Source organism: Oncorhynchus tshawytscha, linkage group LG04, assembly GCF_018296145.1.
Source record: "Oncorhynchus tshawytscha isolate Ot180627B linkage group LG04, Otsh_v2.0, whole genome shotgun sequence".
Lineage (NCBI taxonomy): Eukaryota > Metazoa > Chordata > Actinopteri > Salmoniformes > Salmonidae > Oncorhynchus > Oncorhynchus tshawytscha.
This window is the reverse complement of record NC_056432.1, coordinates 24,253,950-24,279,142: the sequence shown is the minus strand read 5'-3', so window position 1 is coordinate 24,279,142 and position 25,193 is coordinate 24,253,950. Positions and strand designations below refer to the sequence as shown.

The 25,193-nt window shown below is 42.8% G+C and overlaps 2 protein-coding genes across 3 annotated transcripts; one reads left to right on the top strand and one right to left on the bottom strand.

Annotated features, from left to right (window-relative positions):
- The first annotated feature begins 1,684 nt into the window (after nucleotides 1-1,684).
- LOC112249674 (4-hydroxyphenylpyruvate dioxygenase-like) lies at nucleotides 1,685-5,756 on the top strand. The gene is made up of 14 exons (XM_024419458.2): nucleotides 1,685-1,780; nucleotides 1,922-1,948; nucleotides 2,235-2,297; nucleotides 2,660-2,764; nucleotides 2,891-2,933; nucleotides 3,059-3,141; nucleotides 3,350-3,439; nucleotides 3,530-3,633; nucleotides 3,767-3,844; nucleotides 4,157-4,319; nucleotides 4,504-4,575; nucleotides 4,682-4,804; nucleotides 4,985-5,101; nucleotides 5,284-5,756. The coding sequence occupies exons 1-14, from the start codon at nucleotides 1,778-1,780 to the stop codon at nucleotides 5,392-5,394; spliced, it is 1,182 nt and encodes a 393-aa protein (XP_024275226.1). The 5' UTR covers nucleotides 1,685-1,777; the 3' UTR covers nucleotides 5,395-5,756.
- Nucleotides 5,757-9,237: 3,481 nt separating this feature from the next.
- On the bottom strand, nucleotides 9,238-23,580 carry LOC112248372 (histone-lysine N-methyltransferase SETD1B-A-like). Of its 2 annotated transcripts, none has more exons than XM_042320506.1 (18): nucleotides 23,492-23,580; nucleotides 22,978-23,129; nucleotides 22,711-22,815; nucleotides 22,342-22,606; nucleotides 22,084-22,196; nucleotides 16,560-17,723; nucleotides 15,667-16,410; nucleotides 15,406-15,522; nucleotides 15,198-15,291; nucleotides 14,886-15,082; nucleotides 14,633-14,774; nucleotides 14,057-14,512; nucleotides 12,810-13,907; nucleotides 12,444-12,610; nucleotides 12,225-12,350; nucleotides 12,002-12,121; nucleotides 11,684-11,821; nucleotides 9,238-10,129 (listed from the first exon to the last, which is right to left on the bottom strand). In XM_042320506.1, exons 2-18 carry the CDS (start codon nucleotides 23,113-23,115, stop codon nucleotides 9,956-9,958), a joined length of 5,358 nt encoding a protein of 1,785 aa, XP_042176440.1. In that variant the 5' UTR covers nucleotides 23,116-23,129; nucleotides 23,492-23,580; the 3' UTR covers nucleotides 9,238-9,955. The 2 variants fall into 2 exon arrangements, with proteins under 2 accessions (XP_042176440.1, XP_042176441.1); XM_042320507.1 differs by having other exon boundaries at nucleotides 12,810-13,904.
- Nucleotides 23,581-25,193: the final 1,613 nt, after the last annotated feature.

The following is a 25,193-nucleotide window of genomic DNA, read 5'->3' as shown; positions in this document are numbered from 1 at the left end:
GTTTAAGTGCCTTGCTCAAGGGCAGATTGACAGATTTCACCTAGTCAGCTCGGGATTCTAACTAGCAACCTTTTGGTAACTGGCCCAACATTCTGACCACCTGTCGGATAGTGTCACTTATTTCTCGAAAACTGAGTCCTATGAATACAAGGGGTCAGTCAGTGTAATGACCCTATGCTTGAAGGGAATTACAGAGTTATGAAATGCATTGTTTCATTGATGTATTTAATCCTTTTCACCCCCATTGGGACATAAAGCCACATGGCTGTAAAAAAAAAAACAACTACAATATAATAATCACTATGACAAGGTGCAACCTCTTGTTGTGTTGATCTGGTTGACTCTATGAAACTTAAGCTGCTCACTATCTAGGAAACAATGAATAGCTCGATCGGTGTCTATTTCTGCTGTAGTGAAATTTGACAATCTGTCAAATGTCATCTTCTGTAGGAATAATACATTTTTCAGCAGCCATCCCATTACATGTCCACACTAGGGTTACATGGTGTCCCCATTTATGCAGGAATTTAAACAATTTATTCCCATCACATTTTGAGACTATTAGGTCACTTGAGGAGAAGAACTGTAGTGTTGTAGTGTTTCATATTCACTACTAAGTAAATCAGTTGTGCGGGCTGTCAATATTGACACATTGGGCAAATGTACATTGTATTCACACACACAAATAGATCAATGAACATTTATGGAAGAACCATTTTCATACACATGTTGATGATAAAGGATTTATAAAGAATGATGCAAGAGGTATAAAACACTTTCTCATACATACTAATTAATTAACAGATTAGGCCACTGATTGTGAAAAGGGGAGGGGGCTATTGTAGCCTACCAATAGTAATTACTGCAATGGTCCACAATAAGCATAAACTTGTTTCATGTCAAAATTGTGGATAACTGACTCCAACATACTTCCCAACGAACAGCCAATAGGAAACCTCAATGAGTGAACCTCCTCTCGAGACTAAATACAAACACATGGCCGGCCTGACTGTTGAAATATAACATAAGTAGAGAAGGTAAGTGTGTTTGAGTAGAGAAGTGTGTTTGAGTAGAGAAGGTAAGTGTGTTTGAGTAGAGAAGTGTGTTTGAGTAGAGAAGGTAAGTGTGTTTGAGTAGAGAAGTGTGTTTGAGTAGAGAAGGTAAGTGTGTTTGAGTAGAGAAGTGTGTTTGAGTAGAGAAGGTAAGTGTGTTTGAGTAGAGAAGTGTGTTTGAGTAGAGAAGGTAAGTGTGTTTGAGTAGAGAAGTGTGTTTGAGTAGAGAAGGTAAGTGTGTTTGAGTAGAGAAGTGTGTTTGAGTAGAGAAGGTAAGTGTGTTTGAATAGAGAAGGTAAGTGTGTTTGAGTAGAGAAGTGTGTTTGAGTAGAGAAGGTAAGTGTGTTTGAGTAGAGAAGTGTGTTTGAGTAGAGAAGGTAAGTGCGTGTTTTTCTGATATTATATGTGAAGTACACACCTATAAGTTATGTGATTCACCCAATATAAACGTTTGGTATAAAATGTCTTCAAAGCTCTATGCAGAGTCAAGCGTTTGATAACTATGATTTGTTTATGTAAATTATGATGCGACATGATTGTGTAACCTAAAGTGAGCATCACTGTTATTCTCTCTTATCTTTCTGTCTGTCTTTCTCCCTCGCTCCCACTCTCCTCCTCCTCGAAGACCGGGGGCGTGGAAGTTCCAACTTGATTCTGAACGTTTAAACACTCGACTTTATTGTACCGATTTTCTTTTCAAGCAGTTGAAAGGCTAAGGTTACAGGATGGTAAGATAAAATATATATTTACTCGAAAATTGTCTTATTCAATGTCTTATTTCAATTTCGCATTACAATATTTTTGAGCTATTGAAAGAATGGTCTTTAACGTTAATGCTGATGTGTTATGTTTTGTATCTATCTATTTAGACTACCTACATGGACAGAGGTGAAAAGGTTAGTTTTTTAATTACTCATATTTTTGAATTGCCCATAGACATTTAAATGAACACATAATTATTATTAGGACTTTCAACAAGTTCAAAGTATGATTCAGTAGTTGAGAAACTTAAACATTTATTTAAAATGTGTAAATAGCCTACCAAGATGTTTAAATGTACAATAATATGTCTCTTACATCTAAGAATTTCTAATTGCTATGTCATAAATGAATGAATGGGCTGATGCTAAGTGTGTGTCCCCCTTACATACCGGTATTAAATTGTCCTGGATGTGTTCATAGCACGACCACGGCAAGTTCGTCTGTTTCGACCACATCACATTCTGGGTTGGAAATGCCAAACAGGTATGAGAATCATGTGCCATTATAGTTGTTTTTCACTCTTTTTGCATGTGGTAAATATTTTCCTGAACTTTCTCCAAGTTAAAGGAGTATTCACTGAGGGGTGGCTATTGGCTCTCTTAAGGGGTGGGGGAAATAGGCATGCAACCTCAGAGTAGACCCCACCATTCTTCATGCTCTTAATTTGATCCAGAAGCCGTAGGTTTTCCACACCATCACCAGGAGGTGGCGTCCCCACCACAGTCCTTTACAGTTCACAACACACTATTATTACGTTTTTTTTTCCTGATAGTAAATGTACAAATATTGTATTGCTTGGGGATTGATTGTGAGTGGCAATAGTGCTTTTTCTTCTGTTTCAACAGGCAGCATCTTACTATTGTAACAAGCTTGGATTTGAACCGTTGGCCTATCGGGGTTTAGAGACAGGCTGCCGGGATGTGGTGTCCCATGTGGTCAAACAAGACAAGGTGAGCAGAGTGGCGGCATTCTGAATTCATTATGGCACATATTTATAATAGCGAGGTAACTTGATACAAGTGATGGAGGTCCTTGGTTGTCCACCGTGTAACTTTTTGCCTCTTTTTCTTTCACAGATTATTTATGTATTCGCATCCGCTCTCAACCCTGGAAACAAAGGTACAGTATGACACAAAAAAGTCATCCTTCATGTGGTTAGATATGATGAGATTGGCTGTCACTGACTAGTGTGCTACTTCACTCACTCTGATTTCAGTATACTTTTGTCCACCTCTTTTATTCAGAAATGGGGGAGCATTTGGTCAAACATGGGGATGGAGCCAAGGACATTGCATTCACTGTGGAGAACTGTGATTACCTTGTGCAGGTACCATAGCAGGCTTACCATTTAAACCAATGTCACTGCTCTTTCTGGAATGAGGAGAATGCCTCTTTCCTAATGAGATGGGTTAAAATATTCTGTTGGATTGCAATCGTTTTCTTTGATTTATTGAAAATATTATTATTTTTTAATCTTCCTGGATCTTCATCAGATGCATATGTTTATCTGTCTTCATTCATATTATACTCTTCAGAAAGCCAGAGAGCGTGGTGCCATCATAGTGAAAGAGCCGTATGTACTGGAGGACAAATATGGCAGGGTAAAACTAGCTGTTCTCCAGACGGTAAGACGATCAATATCTGGTGAATCTGAGTGCCGAAAAGGAGATTTACAGTATGCTCAAGATTTGGGATGTTCTCTTATATCTCTACAGTATGGGGACACCACACACACATTTGTGGAGAGGACTGCCTACAATGGGCTGTTCCTCCCAGGGTTCCATACTCCTCTCCACCGGGACCCCTTGTTGGCCAAGCTGTGAGTATGAACTATTTTATCTGGTGTTAGAGATGAGAGTGCTCTTTACAGACCATTGTAAACAAGACAGAATTTGAGTGACTGTTTCAGTTAAACAGTTGACATCACTGTGAGGCCTTATCTAACGTTACAGACCCAGTGGATTACTGAACTTCATTGACCATGTTGTGGGGAACCAGCCGGATGATGAGATGGTGCCTGTAGTGGAATGGTAAGGCATTGTGGTAAGAGCATAGGGATGTATTAACACACACACTGGCCTGTACATTTTATTCCAGACAAAAACATCCATGAACATCAGATGCTACTATGACTTAACAGTTTTTGAGCTGGGTCACTGGGGTTCCGCACATCTGGAGTCAGTTAGAGCTCCACCATGCAGCTCTGAGATAAAAAAACAGGGATGGGTTTGATCTCTGAAGGCAAGGGCCAGGGAAGAGGGCTGTGGGATAGATATATTGTGGTCTTTCACCTGTCCATCCAACACACAGAGGTTCCTGAGGAGTAGGTTTTGTTTCCATAGGTACCAGAAAAACCTGCTCTTCCACCGGTTCTGGTCAGTAGACGACAAGCAGCTGCAGACAGACTTCAGTGCACTGCGCTCCATTGTTGTGGCCAATTATGAAGAGACAGTGAAGATGCCCATTAATGAGCCAGCCATGGGTAAACGCAAGTCCCAGATCCAGGCAAGTCATCGCCATGTTATTCAATATAAAATATATTAACTATGTAAAGAGGTGTTTACCCAACGTAACAAAGTCATGCCATTGTCATCCATACACGTATTCAGTACCGTACCTTTAAAAAACACAGCATTACAAAAAGTAATGAGTAGAACTTGTACCTCGCTAAACTCACTGGACTTAGCAGGAGTATGTGGAGTACTATGGTGGCCCAGGTGTCCAGCACATCGCCATGAACACATCAGACATCATCACCGCAGTAAGTCTTTTCACACATAAAGGCTAAGCTCAACCCGGTTACTTTTACATACACATTAATGGAAGATTGAAAGATTGGTGTGGTTAGTATATTCTCTTTGTTGTAGATCCGTAACCTGAAGGAGCGTGGCATGGAGTTCATGTGTGTGCCAGACACCTACTACCAGCTGCTGAGAAAGAATCTCCAACAATCGCAAGTCAGGGTCACTGAGGACCTCGACATTCTGGAGGTCAGAGACACAACTTTCTCTGATGTTTTAATAACTGTTTCAATGATTTGTTATATTTCAATTATCTAAATACCTGATAGTTATTTGCATTATAATGATAATTCAGTTAATTTGAACTTCTATGGTAGGTTCTTAGCTACGCAGCCTGACAAGCACTCTTATGTCCTGTTGCTCTGACAGGAGCTGAAGATCTTAGTGGATTTTGATGACAATGGCTACCTGCTCCAGATCTTCACCAAGCCTGTTCAGGACCGTCCCACAGTGTTCCTGGAGGTCATTCAGAGACACAACCATCAGGTGAGAGGAGCATGATATTTCAGAGAGCCTTACCAATGAAACATTATATAACCAGATTGATTTTTAGGACTTTGTTAGTGTATTGAAAACAATTTAAAGTATGTCATGTTGATAAAGATTGATGTCCCGATCTACATTTAGACTGAAAACTATGTGAAAACCTGTCTTTGTACTCTTCCTAGGGCTTTGGTGCAGGCAACTTCAAGGCTCTTTTCGAGGCCATCGAGGCAGACCAGAACGCTAGAGGAAACTTGACTATCCTGAAACCTAATGGAGTGTCTAACCAAATTTGAAGTACCACTCTGATTTACACAATTGATATAATGTCCATCATCTCTGAAACTTACATTTAATTTAGAACTATTGAAAATAATTTGTTCAACAATTTATATCTGAGGTGAACCAGAATCTAGTTGAATGACTTTGATGGATAAATTGCTGCTCTATGCACACACTATTCAAATTTAAATTATGATTGACATGCCTTCTGGAGTCAAACATAGGAATGATTGTTAATTATTCAAATAATATAGTGATGCTAAAATAACATAAAAATATATTTGACTTGATGCCAATTTTAAATACAGTGATTTCAGAAAGTATTCATACCCCTTGACTTATTCCACATTTTGTTGTGTTACAGCCTGAATTCAAAATGGATTTAAAAAATAATAATTGTCACCCGTCATATGAAGAGTGCCCCAAACATAACGCTTTGTATTCAGGATATAAAGTACATTTCTTTGCTATATTTTTTTTAGTTCTACTTTAGTGCTTCATTGCAAACAGGATGCATGTTTTGGAATATTATATTTTGTACAGGCTTCCTTCTTTTCACTCTGTCATTTAGGTTAGTATTGTGGAGTAACTACAATGTTGTTGATCCATCCTCAGTCCTATCACAACCATTCAACTCTGTAACTGTTTTAAGTCTCCATTGGCCTCATGGTGAAATCCCTGAGCGGTTTCCTTCCTCTCCGGCAACTGAGTTAGGAAAGACGCCTGTATCTTTGTAGTGACTGGGTGTATTGCTACACCATCCAAAGTGTAATTAATAACTTCACCATGCTCAAAGGGATATTCAATGTCTGCTTTTTTTTGTTTTGTTTTTACCCATCTACCAATAGTTGCCCTTCTTTGTGACACATTGGAAAACCTCCCTGGTCTTTGTGGTTGAATCTGTGTTTGAAATTCACTGCTCGACTGAGGAACCATACAATTATCTGTATGTGAGAGATGAGGTAGTCATTTAAAAGTTAAACACTATTATTGCACAAAGACTGAGGCCATGCAACTTACTATGTGACTTCTTAAGCAAATTTCTACTCCTGAACTTATTTAGGCTTGCCATGACAAATGGGTTGAATACTTATTGACTCAAGACATTTCAGCTTTACATTTTTAATACATTTGTAAACATTTCTAAAAACATAATTCCCCTTTGACATTATGGGGTATTGTGTGTGGCCAAAATCTCAATGTAATAAATTCAGGCTGTAATGCAAAATAATATCGAAAAGGTCAAGGAGTGTGACAACTTTCCGAAGGCTGTGTGTTTGTTTTTGGCTTAGAAAACACATTTTTGTGACAATCAAAGTATGATCAAATATGTTGATGTACATTTCAAAGCAACAGAAAAAGAGCAGACATCATCATTAGATTTGAGCCAGCTATGTTATCAAATCTGGTATTAACAAGCAATTTTTAAGTATGACATTACAGTTTTTTTCGATTGCTAAATGACAGTGGGCACAACTGGAGTCACATGTGCAAAACTCTAACTACAGTCTGCACTACCAACAGTCACCTGAGCTAAACAGTTCACATCACCTGCAAAACTCATTCCAAGCAACACAACTCTTAACACATGGCTCAAAACACACTCTGTGCAGCCAAACACTATGCACAACCCTCACTGAGATAACACACACTGTCACTCAGAACACACTGAGAGTAAAAACACTAGCATCAAACACCAATACAGAAAATACAAACTTTTCATCTTTACAGTTTGAACAATTTCAGTGACTTTATACAAAGTAATATTTTCTTCAAAGAAAAGAGTGACATTCTTTCACATGATTTATTAAATTTTTTAGAACATAACAATTATTTAAGGTAAATGAAAATTAGCAGTTTGCTTCAATAGTCTGTAGTAATTTACGGAATTACAGTAATGAGAAAAAAAAGGTAGAAACTAAAAGTACATACTGTAATTCGAACAAATAATTGAGGGGCTAATCCTGCCTCTCTCTAGCATCAGGCCACAGGTTTTCTTCAACATCAAATCTAATGTTTTCTCTTGCCATGCACCTGGGGAAGAACCTTCTGGAGTGCCTTATCCATCCCTGGCAGTCCTCTGGACTCGTGTCCTCACATCCGGCACGCATAGCTTCCAAAAGAGACATTTGGTCATGTGGGTGGTGACGAAATACTTTCCACCTCCAGGCAGAGAAAAACTCCTCTATTGGGTTGAGGAAGGGTGAATATGCAGGCAGGTACAAAACCATAAATCTGTGATGTGCTGCAAACCAATCTGTGACAGCTGCAGAGTGGTGAAAAGCAACGTTATCGCAAACTATGAAAAAACTTGGGGGTTTCTTACTGGCTCCCCCTGTTCTGCTGGCACTACCTGAGCACAGAGCTGTTCTAGGAAAGCTATAAGCCTTTCTGTGTTGTATGGGCCAATGAGTGGTGTGTTGAGAAGCAAACCATCATTGGCCATTGCAGCACACATGGTGATATTTCCCCCCCTTTGGCCTGGAACCTCCACAGTGACCCTTTGACCTATAACATTCCTTCCTCTGCGCCGTGTTTTGGCAAGGTTAAATCCAGCTTCATCGATAAATACAAATGAATGTGGTCTTTCCAGTGCTTCCACCTCCATTACTCTCTGAAAAACAGTAAGTGCACAGTTTTACTGTAGAAATGCTAGTGTTTTTTTTTACTGTAAATATTTTGTATAGCTGTGTACGTAACCTCAGACGTCTTACCTGGACATATTGGTATCTTTGCTCTTTTACCCGTTCACTGTTTCTCTCGAACGGTACAGTGTATAACTGTTTCATTGTAACTTGGTGTTTCTTTAGGACTCGAGCAATAGTTGTTGTGCTGACAGAATTAACATTTTCAAATATATCATTATCAGCCAGCACTCTATCTTGAATCTCCCGCAGTTTTATTGCATTGTTGACAACAACCATGTCAACAATAGCATTTTCCTGCGCATCTGAAAATATTTTTCCTCTTCCCCCTGTTGGGGGCAGCCTTTGGGTCCTGTTGTAAAAATATATTTTACAGTCAAACTTACTGTAATATATATCTGTGTAAATATTCTATAATTGCAATACAAAATAGATTCCTGTAATGTTTTCATTTACTGTAAGGATGTAACTCTCACCTGTTTGCATGATGGAAAATTCGCATTACAGATGCCACTGTGGATCTTTGCAGATTGGGTTGCACCCTCAACCCTGTCTCTCTCAATGAGAGACCATGGTTCACGACATGGTCTATAAGTGTAGCCCTTATTTCATCTGAAATAACAGCTCTTTGTCTTCTTTGTCTTCCTCCACGCATCCGCCCTCTCCCTGCCACCCTTCTCCCTCCACGAACCCATCTTCCTTGTTCCATTTCCAAAATGAGTCTTTCTGAGCTCTACCTATATATACTGTAATATGTGTGTGTGTTCACTAACAAGTCTAAAACAAGACACCTGCTTAGCCTTTCAGCTGAAATTGCAATCAGCAGTGTTTGAAAGGCACAAGGCTGAAATCTATTCTGTTTTGAATGTGTGGTTCACAGTTTTGACAGCAGTGTGTTAGCATTTGAACAAAGTGCTGTAAATCCACAGTGTTGTGCAGGTTGTGGTTAAAGTCATGGGATAAGTGTGTAGAGTTTTGAAAACTGTGTTCAAGCAATGAAAAACGAACTAGAGTTTGGTCCACATGAACTGCTGCTGTGCAGACTGTAATTAGAGTTTTGCACATGTGACTCCAGTTGTGTCCACTGTCGTTTAGCAATCGAAAAAAACTGTAACTCTGTTGTCTTAGCTTCACATTGTCTTATTTGCCTTACTTCTGAAAAAAAATCATATTTAAGTGGAAGGAAGTAATAAACCACAACATATGACTCAATAAGATGCACAATGACAACATGTCAGTTTATTGTATCCTTTCCATGAACTAAAAGTATTTTTTACACTTCACTTGTTCATTTTGATTCCCCCAATTGCTTTCGTAAACTTTTTTACTTTGGATACTTTCAGCATACATTTTTAAGTGCATGTAATAAAAATACAACTGCATTGTGACTCCTTCCTCATTCACAGTGTTTGTGTGTGCGAGAGAGAACTTGTGAAAAAGACATAATGAACCAAATGATTTATAAATATAGTGACCACTCTGCCTAAAACAACCAACCTGAGAGAACAATTACCAAAATAACTTAATAAAATGCTTGACACAAGCTGAATACATCTTCATTAGCTCTCATGAATGAAAACATTTAACTTGTCATGTACACATTTGCACAAGAAATCACCTCTACAGGGCAAGGCAATATCATACCCCATCCTGTATCGTAATTTTAAGGGAGAGGAGAACAGCGCCCATCCCTGGTGCAGGGGGTGTGTGTTTTTCCCACAAACTGTTTTAACAATAAATAACTTTTTTTTAAAGGAACTTCAATTGTCTGCCCAAGAGTTGCTGAACATCTTTGAATCTTCAGCTTGCTCCACTCTTCATGAACCTTGGTTGGAAAGGGAGGTATTATTATTCCTATGTCAGGAACTGTAAGGCAGCAGGACAGTCAGGAGTGCTTGAGAGGGGGGGGCTGGAGACAAGGGTTCAGAGTTCAGTTGAGGGAGCCCTGGCAGTTCTCTGCTCCACACAGACAGGGAATCTTCTCATCCTCGATGGGGAACTTGTAATCATACGTGATCTCCTCATTGACACTGATGGGCTGCCGGGAGTAGATCACTATCTTCTTCTGGGATTTCACTGTGATTATTTTTGCATAGCAATTAGGCTGAAGAGAGAAAATGTATTACTAAGTCATCAGTGTGATTAGAGTTGCAAAGCTACCGGTAATTTACCATAGTTAAAGTAATATTCAATCATTTTGGTAATTAACAGAAAATATATGGCAATCTATTATAACTTTGGTAATTTATACTTGAATAACTTTTGAAAAATGTAATAATGTGTAGTATTCATTTTTTATATCTATGTCCATATTGTAAATGTGTATGTAGTAGATATAACATATGGCTAAAGAGAAAATATCCAAATTAATGAAAAAAGCATCTAATCAACAATGGCATTATTATCAATGAACTCTGAAACTCTTCCAACTATTGACTTTTTCACAACTGCCAGCAGTTTGACGCCAAAACATTGACAACAAACACATATTGACATAGTAAAATAAATAAGTCTGTAAAAAATATAAAGGATATTTCATGCTGAAAACTTTATATTAAACACCAATGGTATTAACTATGGTAAATATGGTAAATATTTAGGATAATGTTTTACAGCACTCATCTTATTTAATCAATTATTTAATTAATTGAACACACAGAGGACCAGAGATAATTAAAATGCACTGAAAAGATTTGGCATGGGTCCTCAGATCCACAGAAGGTTCTACAGCTGCACCATCGAGAGCATCCTGACTGGTTGTTCACTGCCTGGTATGGCAACTGCTCGGCCTCTGACCGCAAGGCACTACAGAGGGTAGTGTGAATGGCCCAGTACATCATTGGGGCCAAGCTTCCTGCCATCCAGGTCCTCATTACCAGGCGGTGTCAGAGGAAGGCTCTAAAAATTGTCAAAGACTCCAGCCACCCTAGTCATAGACTGTTCTCTCTGCTACCGCACGGCAAGCGGTACCCAGAGCGCTAAGTCTAGGTCCAAGAGGCTTCTAAACAGCTTCTACCCCCAAGCCATAAGACTCCTGAACATCTCATCAAATGGCTACCCAGACTATTACATTGCCCCCCCCACACACTTTACACCGCTGCTACTCTCTGTTGTTGTCATCTATGCATAGTCACTTCAATAACTCTACCTACATGTACATATTACATCAACTAACTGGTGCCCCCACACATTGACTCTGTACCGGTACCCCCCTTTATATAGTCTCGCTATTGTTGTTTTACTGCTGCTCTTTAATTACTTGCTACTTTTATTTCTTATTTTTATCCGTATTTTTGGAAACTGCATTGTTGGTTGGGGGCTCGTAAGTAAGCATTTCACTGTAAGGTCTACACCTGTTCGATTCGGTGCATATGACTAATACAATTTGATTTGATTTGAATTAGACACCTGTAATAATCCGAAGTACCCAAAAAGGGCCACTAGGTGTCTTGTGCTAGATTGAAAGATGCCCACAAAAATCTGGTATTTTAACGTTTCCAGTAATATACCCGCCATTTGCAACCCCTATGTGTGATAGTCTGACCATTGTATCTGTTTACAAAATGTTTCATAAATGATCAGTACTATAAATCAAACCATTTACAACACATAATAGTTCTGAAATGCAAAACATTTCCATAGACCATAATCCACTCACATTGCAGCTGTGGTTGATAAATCTGGCCAAGTTCCCATATTTAGTGGCGTCGATGATGGTATCCTGATCGACCCGGAACAGGTAGCTGCTCCCAATCCCCTCATCTTCATAGCGCTTCTCCCGCATATCTGCAATCACCTAAGGAGAGGGGTGGCGTGTCCATTCACACAAGTCACTAAGTTAAGAAATAGCTCTAGATGAATTGTACGTGTAAATGAATATGTATCCAAATGTTACACCAGTCTGCTGTGCCCCTTACTTCATGTCCCTTATTGTCCTACCTATTTACTGGGTACTGTGGCCCAGTCTGTGTCTCACCTGTCTGATGCACTGGCCCACATACTCAATCACCATCTCATCTGCTGCTATGGGCTCCAGGGCAAACAGGCCCCAGTCATGGATGTGACTGCGGCAGAAACGAATCCTCTTCTTGCGGAACTGAAACACAGGAATATCGTCTGTGACTAAAGCCTCATGTCGTCTGCAGAGAGATACACTGAACTGTACTGTCTGTCTGGGCACAGATGAGTGGTTGACTGACCTTAAGCTGGTTAAACCTGAGCAGGTCACTGTCACAGCTGAAGGAGGAGAGCAGACGGCGTTGTTCAGACCTGAACTCAGACCCAGACCGCAGGGAAGGGTGCGGCTGGCTTGAAAGACCTACCCCCTGCAGAAATGAAATATTGTCCATTATCAAAGGAGTCAATTATCAGGTATGGCATACATTAACATGGGGGAAGAGCTGTTCCTCTCTGAATACCTGGGTGTCTGCAGAGGGCTGGTCTGTATTCAAACACGTGCTGTTGAGGTATTTTATTTTGTCATTCTTGCTGATTTTGTAAAAGCCCTCGCTGCGGGCAGATCCTGTCACATGGTCCCACATCCAATCATTGAGCTCCTTCCTCTTCTCCGTCAAGACTCTGGTGAGTGCAAAGGGGTCAAGGGAACTAGACAATAATTCACTGATGTATAGAGGAATATGTATGCAATTCTTAATTAATTTCAATTTGCAACAGTTAGTCTATAAGAAATGAATTCTAAAACATACACAATAACAGTTGAGATCCCATTAGTGTATCAGTGTCCAGTGACAGTATGGTAATAACAGCTCTGTAGTAAAGGATATGAGGGTGGGGGACCCAGAGAGTGTCACTGAGCCAGCTGAAGCCATTGTCCTGCTGTAGCAGCCTGTCATAGGTGACCTGCAGCAGCTTGGAATCCTCCTCATCCAGGCCCTCCTTCCAGACACTGTGGAGGACAGTCATCTCCTCACTTCGTGACCGACGACAGGGACTGGCCGAGAAGACAGAGGGCATGGCTCTCTGCACTGACCTCATCCTTTGCCATCGCCTCATCCTCCGCCTCATCTTCCGCCTCATCTTCCGCCTCATTCTTGGTTGTACCCTCCTCCAGGAGCACTTCTCCATCTCTCTCTGGTTCTCCACATCCACCAGCCCTGACCAGTTCTCCAGGCCCTGCAGGGTTAACTTCCTCTGGGACCCAGGATTAGGATTAAGCCACACATACCCATGGCCAGAAGTCTCTGCTGATGACTCAGACAGGCTGCTAGGAGAAGAAGCTAAAACAGGTGCGTCTGTAAGCATTTCATCACAGGATAAAGGAGCACCATTAGTCCTCTGTGAAGAGGCCAACATAACGGTGGTATTCCTGTGTGTTCTCTTGGTTGGGATGAAGTCCCTCCCAGGAGTTTGTGGGGTCCTGATGTAGAGGCCGGTGCACAGGGAGGGGAGGGGGAAAGGGTTACAGGGAGTGGGACTAAACCCTGGGCCTCCCTCTGTGAGGCCTGACTCTCTGCCCGGTGTCACTGCCACCCTCCAGGGGGTAAGGGGATTCCATAGACCCCTCTCATCTCTCCCTGGTGTTTTGGGCATGTCCTCGTATGTTGGGTACGAGGCTAAGGCAGGGGGATGAGTGGGGCGGCTCTGGGACAAAGGCTCACTGTCTGTGGGGGAAAAGGAGAGGAGGTGGTCCATAGAGTCCTCCTCACTCTCAAGGAGGGCCTCTGCTCCCCGACCAGGAGTGTGTGGCAGTTCCACCTCCTCCACAGCAGGGGGGGTTGGTTTGCTCTTGAACAGTAGGTCTGAGTCGCTGTCCCCCAGAGAGCCAGTGGGGGTGAGAGGCCGGAGGTTCTCCACGTTATCTGGTGACTCAACGCTCCATTCAGGGCTATCTATCTCCACTGCAAAGTCAGGCTCCACCACTGCTGGTAGAGGAAAATAAACACTCTGTTTTGTTGAATCTAATCCCTGTAATTGCTGTCAGGCTTTAAATGCATACATAAGAGTTGTTTGAATGTTATTGAATAGCACTTTTATTATTATTTACCAATACATGCATGTATTTAAAATCTACCTGGCAGTCCTATGGGTGAGGGGGCCTGGAGATCATGGTGGTGCTCACTGGACAGGAGCTCCATCCCTGGGTCAGGTCGGCTTGTGCAGCTGGTGCGCCCAAAGACATCTCGAGTCAGACAGACCTCCCAAGGCTGATCCCTCAGGACCAGCTCTGACCCATCCAGTAGGTCCAGCTCTGTGCCTGGGGTAAGAGGGGCTGAGGGTGTGGCCGGGGGCTCCAGATCCATCTCCTCCTCATCTGATGACAACACCACACACTCTACCTCCCTGTTGACCTCATCAGCATCTTCGTCTGTCTCCTCCTCTTCCTCTGTCTCCTGGTCAGAACTGGAGTCATAGTCTGAGAAGTCTTCACTTTCCTCAAAGGAGGAGTCAGAGGAGTCAGACTCTGAGAGGTATTCACTGTCTTCTGAGGAGTAAGACTCTACCTCTGAGAGGCTTACCCTGGCAACTTCTAGTAAATGAGAAAACAATAATGTGCATTTCAGTATGTGTAACAGATTTATTGAAGTAGATTTATTAAGCAACTATTAAAACCCCTTAAGACAAAAACTCAAAGCTTCTTGAACATTACCCTCATTTGGAGACTGTAATCCTCTTGTAACTTTAGAGAAGACCACATCTTCATCATCATCTTCATCATCATCTTCATCATCATCTTCATCCTCGTCCACTTCTTCCTCTTTTTGTTCAATGTCATCATTTTCATCCCTCTGCTGAAAAAAATAAAAAATAAACTGGTTAATGCAATTTAAACATATAATTTGATTAAATACATTTGGCATTTCGGTATTGCTGTTGATTGACAGCTGGAAACCTCTGTGTACCTGGCATTGGGGAACCTTGTCTGCTTCCACAGTATCCTCTTCTTTGTCTCTTGTTGGCTCCCCCTCTTTCTCTCTGCTCTCCTCTTCCCCCTCACTGTCCAGCTCCAGTGGCCTTGCATGTCTTCGCCTCAAAGCTGGAATAGTTCCAGTTTTTGGGGACCTGTCCAATGTGTGATTCGTTATATTACTCTCCAGCTCTAAGGGGAAAGAGAAAGAAAGCGTGCTAAGCATTCACAATATTCTCATTGTAAAACCAATTGAAATCATACTGGGGAGTAAATATGTTGCCTTGTCCGAATGCACAGCACTAACCAGCACTCTCATGTGCATCATTAACAGGTGTGTAGGGACACTTTCTTTTGGGGTCCTCTGAGGCAGTCGATTCGTCGGACTCTTTCTTCTTTACCTACACATGAACACAAGTCACGATCATCATGATAATCACCTCCACAGACACAGTCACACTGTATCTTGTTTGAGCTCCTTCATGATATGTTTAGTAGTAGCAGCAGAAGCCTACCTTGAAGGAAGGCAGGTTGGTGGCACCACGCGGGCCAATGTTCTGTCTTAGGGAGTCTCTTGGTTTGGCCCTCACCTCCACTCTACCCTCTCTGGAATTCACAAGACTTACAGCAATCTGAAAAATTACGAAATGAAGAAATGAAGAAGCATTATGAACATTATAGCAACAAACCACAAGTATCAAAACAGATAATTTGCTGTGGTATAGAAGAGTTCTGTATCTTCAAGTATACTGAACTTCAACTAGGTAGTAGCTCACCTTAGCTTTCTGCTCCTGGCCATCCCACCACTCATCAAACGCCCTGAAGGCTACCCCCTCAACCATTTTACGGTTGATGTCTCTCTTCACGATGGACTTAAGCTCCTCCGTAATGACAGCCAGCACCTTTTCCACTGTGGCCTTATGAGGGTCCTCCTGCAGAGGCAGGTAGCCTGGCGGGGGCACAGAGGGGTTGAAGGTGGGCATGAAGGGAGGCAGGGGCCAGGGTTGCCCAGTAAAAGACACTGGCACACTGCCACACCCAGGAAGACCATTCACCTTGTCCATATGCACAGTGTGCAGTGTATTCAAGGGATATGGGTAAACTGGATGTAGGATAGAGGGAGGGGCTGCCATATTTGGAGGAGGCCCAAGGATAGTGAGAGGGGGAGGAATGTGTGGAGGAAGCAGATGGAATCCTGGAGGTGGGATTGGAATAGAAAGAGGAGCAGAAATGGGATGGATAGAAGGGTGGATTTGAGGGTGAGGGTTGGAGGGAGAGAATCGAATGGGGAGGTTGGAGTGGGTGATTGATGGGGGAGGATTGGAAGAGGGAACTGAAGAGTGAGGACTGTAGGGAGGGATTGGAGCTGGGTGATTGAGCGAGGAGATTGGAAGAGGTTGTCGCAAGGAGGGAATGAAGGAGTTGACTGTGATGCTCCTGGAACAATGGCTTTTGAGATTCGACATTCCAGATTGTCCCGCATTTGAGATGTCCTTGTCTTCCCCTGACAAATGGAGACCCTGTGAAAGAAATGATAAATTAATAGATTGTAACCCCTCTCCCCAATGTGCAATGCAAGAAATCTGTCCCTAATTCTTTATCTGTGATGTTGTTTGGTAAATCTCGTTAAACATATCAATGTGTTCATACTCTCTATTTTCTCCAATACCTGAGAAAATGATAAGGAATGGAGTGCCCGTCCCATATACTTTTCACTAGAGGTTGACTGATCTGCATGGTCCATCTCTGTTCCTTTACTTCTCTCCCTTTGAGTGAGAGAGCGCGTCCCAGGAGGCCAGGGGGGCTGTGAGGTCCATATTAGAGAAGGCATCACTGGAAGGGACTCGTCTCCTTCCCACTCAGGGAGGGGAGTGGGACTGACATCCTCCAGACCATCACTGGTGGTGGGGTGGGTACAGTTCACAGGAGATCCACTACGGGCTGGGGTGTGGTCAGACTCAGGAGAGTACATCGAGACAGGGGAGAATGGGGAAACAGGGCTGTCCTGAGAGTGCACTTCAGCATCCAAACCCCTTTCACCATGTCGAGGGAGGCAGGAACTCTGAGTCTTGCTGAGAAGCATCTCAATGCGTGAGTCCAGGCTGTGGCTCTCTGCCTCTGGAATGAGGCTTCCAGGAGAGTTATTGGGAGGGGAAGGGGGCGGTTCTATAAGGCCCGCATCGGGTCCAGAAGGGGGAGACTGGGGTCTCTCCCTCAGAGGTACCACGTTCATACTTGTGGCACTGGCAGAGCTGCTGCTCAGAGGGAAAGCCTCAGAGGCAGGAGGTAGAGAGGGCACTCTCCAGGACTCCTGTTCAGGAAGGGAGAGGTGGAGGGGAGGCTCTGTGGCAGGGTTATCATCAGCCGAGGGCAGGCGGTTCTGATACCAGAAGACGGAAGATTTGTAGCTGCCGCTAGCAACCTGGGTTTGGGGCTGGAGAGGACGGTGAGGTTGGAGGTGTTTGAGGAGAGAGCTCAGCTCTGAGCTCTGATGGTGGGATTTCATATAAGGTCTCCCTGGTTGACGATAGCAGACATCGCGCCTCAAGCGTCTGTGAGCACCGTATGAGGAGTGTTCACCCTGAGTGACTTGGACTGGGGTGGTGTGCTGGCTAGAGTAGCAAGAGTCCTGAGAGAGGGGGGTCCCAGACAGGCAGGGGGTATGAGGGGTGCCCTGAGAGAGGGGTGTCTGCCCAAAGCTGCCCGGTGTGTCCTGCCAGATACTGGAGTAGGCTGTGTCTAGGGAGAGAGGTGTAGCCACGCTGGTGGGACTGGAAATAGACCTTGTCAATGATGAACTCCCATCAGTCAGTTTCTGCAGAGGTTTGCTGTCCTGAAGACAGAGGAAACAAAACAGAGTGGTGAAAATGAAGCAACAAAGCATCTCACATCGCCTCAGCCGAGTCTACTCACATGACCATAACCAAAAACAACTTAACTTTGTTTTTGAGCTGTTGCTCAAGCTATTGCTCGCCTGAGGTAGAGTATCTCATGATAAGCTGTAGACCACACTATCTACCTAGAGAGTTTTCATCTGTATTGTTCGTAGCTGTTTACATAACACCACAGACTAAGACAGAATTGAATGAGCTGTATTCAGCCATGAGCAAACAAGAAAACGCTCACCCAGAGGCCGCGCTTCTAGTAGCTGGGAACTTTAATGCTGGGAAACTTAAATCCGTTTTACCTCATTTTTATCAGCATGTTAAATGTGCAACCAGAGGGAGAAAAAAAACTTTGGACCACCTTTACTCCGCACACAAAGAGACATACAAAGCTCTTCCTCGCCCGCAATTTGACAAATCTGACCATAATTCTATCCTCCTGATTCCTGCTTACAAACCAAAATTAAAGCAGGAAGCACCAGTGACTAGATCAATAAAAAAGCGGTCAGATGAAGCAGATGCTAAACTACAGGACTGTTTTGCTAGCACAGACTGGAATATGTTCCGGGATTCCTCCGATGGCATTGAGGAGTACACCAGATCAGTCATCGGCTTCATCAATAAGTGCATCAATGACATCGTCCCCACAGTGACCGTACGTACATACCCCAACCAGAAGCCATGGATTACAGGCAACATCCGCACTGAGCTAAAGGCTAGAGCTGCCGCTTTCAAGGAGCGGGACTCTAACCCGGAAGCTTATAAGAAATCCCGCTATGCCCTCAGAGGAACCATCAAACAGGCAAAGTGTCAAAACAGGACTAAGATCTAATCGTACTACACCGGCACTGACACTTGTCGGATGTGGCAGGGCTTGCAAACCATTACAGACAACAAAGGGAAACACAGCTGAGAGATGCCCAGTGACACAAGCCTACCAGATGAGCTAAACTACTTCTATGCTCGCTTCGAGGCAAATAACACTGAAACATGCATGAGAGCACGAGCTGTTCTAGAAGACTGTGTGATCGTGCTCTCTGCAGCCGATGTGAGTAAGACCTTTAAACAGGTCAACATTCACAAGGCTGCAGGGCCAGACGGATTACCAGGACATGTACTGCAAGCATACGCTGACCAACTGTCAAGTGTCTTCACTGACATTTTCAACCTCTCCCTATTCAAGTCTGTAATACCAACATGTTTTAAGCAGACCACCATAGTGCTTGTGCCCAAGAACACTAAGGTAACCTGGCTAAATGACTACCGACCCATAGCACTCACATCTGTAGCCATGAAGTGCTTTGACAGGCTGGTCATGGCTCACATCAACACCATTATCCCAGAAACCCTAGACCCACCCAATTTGCATACCGCCCCAACAGATCCACAGATGATGCAATCTCTATTGCACTCCACACTGACCTTTCCCACCTGGACAAAAGCTCAGCGCTCAACACCATAGTGCCCTCAAAGCTCATCAATAAGATAAGGACCCTGGGACAAAACACCTCCCTCTGCAACTGGATCCTTGACTTCCTGACGGGCCACGCCCAGGTGGTAAGTGTAGGTAACAACATATCTTCCACGCTGATCCTCAACACAATGGCCCCCCAGAGGTGCGTGCTCAGTCCCCTCCTGTACTCCGTCCCCTCCCTCCTGAAAAACAAGCCTGAGCACAGCCCCATTCTCATCGATGGGGCTGCAGTGGAGCTGGTTGAGAGCTTCAAGTTCCTTGGTGTCCACATCACACTAACAAACCATTGTTCCTGTTCCCAAGAAAGCTAAGGTAACTGAGCTAAACGAATACCACCCACTTCCACTCACTTCCATCATCATGAAGTGCTTTGAGAGGCTAGTCAAGGACCATATCACGTCCACCCTACCTGACACCCTAGACCCACTCCAATTTGCTTACCGCCCCAATAGGTCCACAGACGACGCAATCGCAACCACACTGCACTAACCCATCTGGACAAGAGGAATACCTATGTGAGAATGCTGTTCATCGACTACAGCTCAGCATTTAACACCATATTACCCTCCAAACTCGTCATCGAGCTCGAGATCCTGGGTCTCGACCCCACCCTGTGCAACTGGGTACTGGACTTCCTGACGGACCACCCCCAGGTGATGAGGGTAGGTAACAACATCTCTACCCCGCTGATCCTCAACACTGGGGCCCCACAAGGGTGCATTCTGAGCCCTCTCCTGTACTCCCTGTTCACCCACGACTGCATGACCATGAACGCCTCCAACTCAATCATCAAGTTTGCAGACGACACTACAGATGTAGGCTTGATTACCACAACGACGAGACAGCCTACAGGAAGGAGGTGAGGACCCTCGGAGTGTTGTGTCAGGAAAATAACCTTGCACTCAACGTCAACAAAACAAACGAGATGATCGTGGACTTCAGGAAAAAGCAGAGAGAGCACCCCCTATCCACATCGACGGGACAGTAGTGGAGAGGGTAGTAAGTTTTAAGTTCCTCGGTGTACACATCACGAACAAACTGAATTGGTCCACCCACACAGACAGCGTGGTGAAGAAGGCGCATCAGCTCAAATTTGGCTTATCACCAAAAGCACTCACAAACTTTTACAGATGCACAATCGAGAGCATCCTCTCAGGCTGTATCACCGCCTGGTACGTTAACTGCTCCGCCCACAACCGTAAGGCTCTCCAGAGGGTAGTGAGGTCTGCACAACGCATCCCCGGGGGCAAACTACCTGCCCTCTAGGACACCTACATCACCCGATATCACAGGAAGGCCATTAAGATCATCAAGGACAACAACCACCCGAGCCACTGCCTGTTCACCCCGCTATCATCCAGAAGGCGAGGTCAGTACAGGTGCGTCAAAGCAGGGACCGAGAGACTGAAAAACAGCTTCTATCTCAAGGCCATCAGACTGTTAAACAGACACCACTAACATTGAGTGGCTGCTGCCAACATACTGACTCAACTCCAGCCACTTTAATATTGTAAAAATTGATGTAAAAAATGTATCACTAGCCACTTTAAACAATGCCACTTAATATACTGTTTACATACCCTACATTACTCATCTCATATGTACATACTGTACTCTATACCATCTACTGCATCTTGCCATCTTTACGTAATACATGTATCACTAGCCACTTTAAACAATGCCACTTTTATATGTTTACATACCCTACATTACTCATCTCATATGTATATACTGTACTCGATACCATCTACTGCATCTTGCCTATGCCGTTCTGTACCATCACTCATTCATATATCTTAATGTACATATTCTTCATCCCTTTACACTTGTGTGTATAAGGTAGTTGTTGGGAAATTGTTAGGTTAGATTACTCGTTGGTTATTACTGCATTGTCGGAACTAGAAGCACAAGCATTTCGCTACACTCGCATTAACATCTGCTAACCATGTGTATGTGACACATGCATTTGATTTTATTTGAAAACTAACATGGTCCAAGCACACCAACACCAAACCTAATCCCCCCCAGGAGACTGAAAAGATTTGGCATGGGTCCTCAGATCATGGGTCCTGTAGAACCCTCAAAAGATTCTACAGCTGCACCATCGAGAGCATCCTGACTGGTTGCATCACTGCCTGGTATGGCAACTGCAAGGCAGAGGGTAGTACGAACGGCCCAGTACATCACTGGGGCCAAGCTTCCTGCCATCCAGGACCTCTATACCAGGCAGTGTCAGAGGAAGGCCTTAAAAATTGTCAAAGACTCCAGCAACCCTATTCATAGACTGTTCTCTCTGCTACTGCACGGCAAGCGGTACCGGAGTGCCAAGTCTAGGTCCAAGAGGCTTCTAAACAGCTTCTACTCCCAAGCCTTAAGACTCCTGAACATCTAATCAAATGGCTACCCAGACTATTTGCATTGCCCCCCTCCCCTTTACACCGCTGCTACTCTCTGTTGTTATCATCTATGTATAGTCACTTCAATAACTCTAGCTACATGTACATATTACCTCAACTAACCGGTGCCCCCGCACATTGACTCTGTACCGGTACCCCCCTGTATATAGTCTCGCTATTGTCATTTTACTGCTGCTCTTTAATTACTTGTTAACTTTATTTGGTATTCTTATCTGTATTTTTTTTAACTGCATTGTTGGTTAGGGGCTCATAAGTAAGCATTTCACTGTAAGGTCTACACCTGTTGTATTTGGCGCATGTGACTAATACAATTTGATTTGATTTTAATGAGCAGTAATAAACATAAGATTGAATTCTGTCTGTCAAAGAACTATAAATGGAACACATTAGAACAGTAGAGCAGTAAAACTCTATTACCTGCAATCTCTCAGTTAGGCGTTGGAGGGTGTGCTCATCACTGCCCAGTGGCAATGTCGAAGGGGTGTAGAGTCCACTAACAAGAAGATGGAAGTACCGCATTCTGTTTTTACCTATAAAAGGATTAGAGTCAGATGGATCACTACCCAAAAGCCAATTGAAAATCATAAATCATAATCTATTACCACATTTATTGACATTAGTTATGTATGTGTAATTAAGCCTATTTTCAATGATCAATCAATTATATTAACCTACCCTTTGGATCAAGTTCCACGTGGATAATGTTCCCCATGACAGAAGTGTCATGAAGGTGTTCCACAGTGTCCTTTGCAGCCTTGACTGTGTCGAAGATGACTTTAGCAATTCCTAAATGCTTCTTGTTTTTAGGATTATACAAGATTTCCACTTCCTCAATCTGTCCGTACTTTATGCACATGTCAGTCAAGAAACCCTCCCTTACGTTGTCATTTAACCTGGCAAATGTCACTTCCTTGGGTGGGCCGACATAGCATTCATCAATCTATAAACATTAATCAGATAACAGATTGTCAGTTGGTAAACAATTATTATTATCCATCTAAGATTGCATTTCACATGACGTCATCACAGAAAATGAGGTGTTACCTTAAATTTGGGGACCAGCAGGTCAGTGTCTCTGAATTTGGTCCAAAGACGACAGATTCTGGGATCCCGGACAGTATCCACAGGAAATGCCCCTAAGTCCTGAACCTGATATAGCATACATCAAGGAGATAAAAACACTCATGTGGGAACAGAAAAAAAGTGTGTTGTCAAAAGAAAGTTTAGGTCAAGGGCAACAGTATCTGTAATAACATTCAACAAGTAGCCTAACACAACTAGATGTAAAAATCAACATTTTTATTTACTCACTGGCATGTTGAAATGATGCCCATCGTAACGATACACTTTATAAAACCCATTATTCAACGCAGGGTCTACGATCAATTTGCAGCTCCTCCAGTGCTGAGGATGTTTTTCTCCGTGATTTACCTGATGGTTGATTTCCATTACATTCACCACACCTGAAAACGTAAACAGTAGGTCTATTGAACTTACGGCATACGCAATAGCCTATATTACACGCCATGTTTAAAATATTTATATAACAACATATAAAACAAAAAAACATTGTTCTATGCGACACGATCAAAAGCACAAATGTGATGGTAGACTGACTACTCGTTAGAGATTTTATCTGGTCCAAGCCATTGAAACACGCCCTGACAGGTGATGGAGAGATGGCGATTCACCTGTAGCTACCAATACAATGTTATTGTAATTCGTGATCTTTTACATGTTTTGCTAGTCTTGAGCACATTTTTATCGCGCTTTTCTTTTAATCGAGAATATGTTGCAATGTTTTTTATTTCAAATGTTCTCTTACCTGCACCGAAAGCTGCCTCCCACGGACCTACATTGTGCACCTGTTGTCATAGCACTTTTTTCCTTCCAGTTTACAGTATTGGGGACTGGGGACGGGAGCCTATTTATGAATCACTCCGCACATTCGATACTTTGAACTGAAGAAAATAATGTCAAGCTTCTGTCAATAAAATAGGCCTACATTAAAATATAAAAGGTTTACTATATGTAAAGTTATAGAAATATGGAGAGTGTAGGATCTAGACGACGAATTGTTGGAGAAAGTACCTAAATCTACAATCATTCATCAGGTGTTCCCCCAAAAAGAAAGGAAAACAAACACAGTACAGGTCACCCACCTCAATTACTGATCACTGTGTTTTATTAAATCATTTTTATAAAATATAAATTATTCAATTATTATTGGATTCTACCTACGGTATATGGATTCTACAAACAAGCAGAGTATTCGTACATAAATTATCTACTATCTGATTGATGTACATACTTTAGCATTTGATCCACTAGGTGGCATATATATTTAATCTGTTTTGAAAGGGTGGAACAGCGCCAATTGCAACAGAAAGCCATAATACTAAAGGGTCTGTTTCCATGACCCATATTAAAGCATTTCCATTTGTTCACTCTCCTGCAAAAGGTTGATTTTGTTCTGGAGCTAATGAACAAGGACTTTCCAGGTTCTTTTGATTGTATCTCTTCTGGCTTTCATGTGTTCCTTGACAGGGTTGGTGAGAAACGGATTACATGTCATCTGTTACAAGTAAGGGATTACAAAAACCGATAACTGACATTCTCAATGACATTCAAATCAACATTGAAAAAGGCGCAAATGTAAGTTTGTTCCACCTCAGCGAGTCTGACTGCAAGTCAGAGACCACTATGATGACACACCGAATGTGTTTTATGGATCGAGGGCAAAGAGCAGGAATCGGCTTTTGTAGGCTACAGTCCAAGCTATGTCTTCCAATGGTGCGACTGCTGTCGGCATCCAAATTTATCCAATTTGACTAAAAGTTTAGCTTGGGGGTATCAGGATGACTGGTCTACTGTGATACGGATATCACGTATTATTGATATCTACATAGCGCATTGATGTGATCTGCTGCTCTCTCATTGAGCTATTTGCACTTTATAGATTGTGGTTGTTGTGGATAGCTGTTCACAAATCTAAATGTGTATTTGAACACACTACTGCTTATCAATCATTGTTTTTGAAACCAGTGGACAGCCAGTGAAAATGCATTCTTGCAACAGCCACGTCGTGCGGATCCCAGCCTGTGGAATAAAAGTGGGGCTTTTATTGTTCAATCTAATTCATGCGTATAAAAAAAATCCAAGGTCTAATGGAAAAACTCACACACTTTTGATATACTTAAGTCTGTAGTTGCGACATCCATATATCCATTGATTCTTGAAGTATATGAATGCCTCATGAGCTTAGTTCAACTGTCACACTCCATGAGACCCCATCGAAGACAAGCATATTTTGATGCAGACAACATCGAAGGAACAACAGTTTATTAATCGAACAGAGGCAGGCAACAGACAGGTCAAGGGCAGGCAGATGGCAGTAATCCAGATAGGTGGAACAAGGTACAGGACGGCAGGCAGGCTCAGGTTCAGGTTCAGGGCAGGCAGAATGGTCAACACCGGGAAAACAAGGAAACTGGAACAATTGAGAGACAGGAGCAGAGGGAAAAATG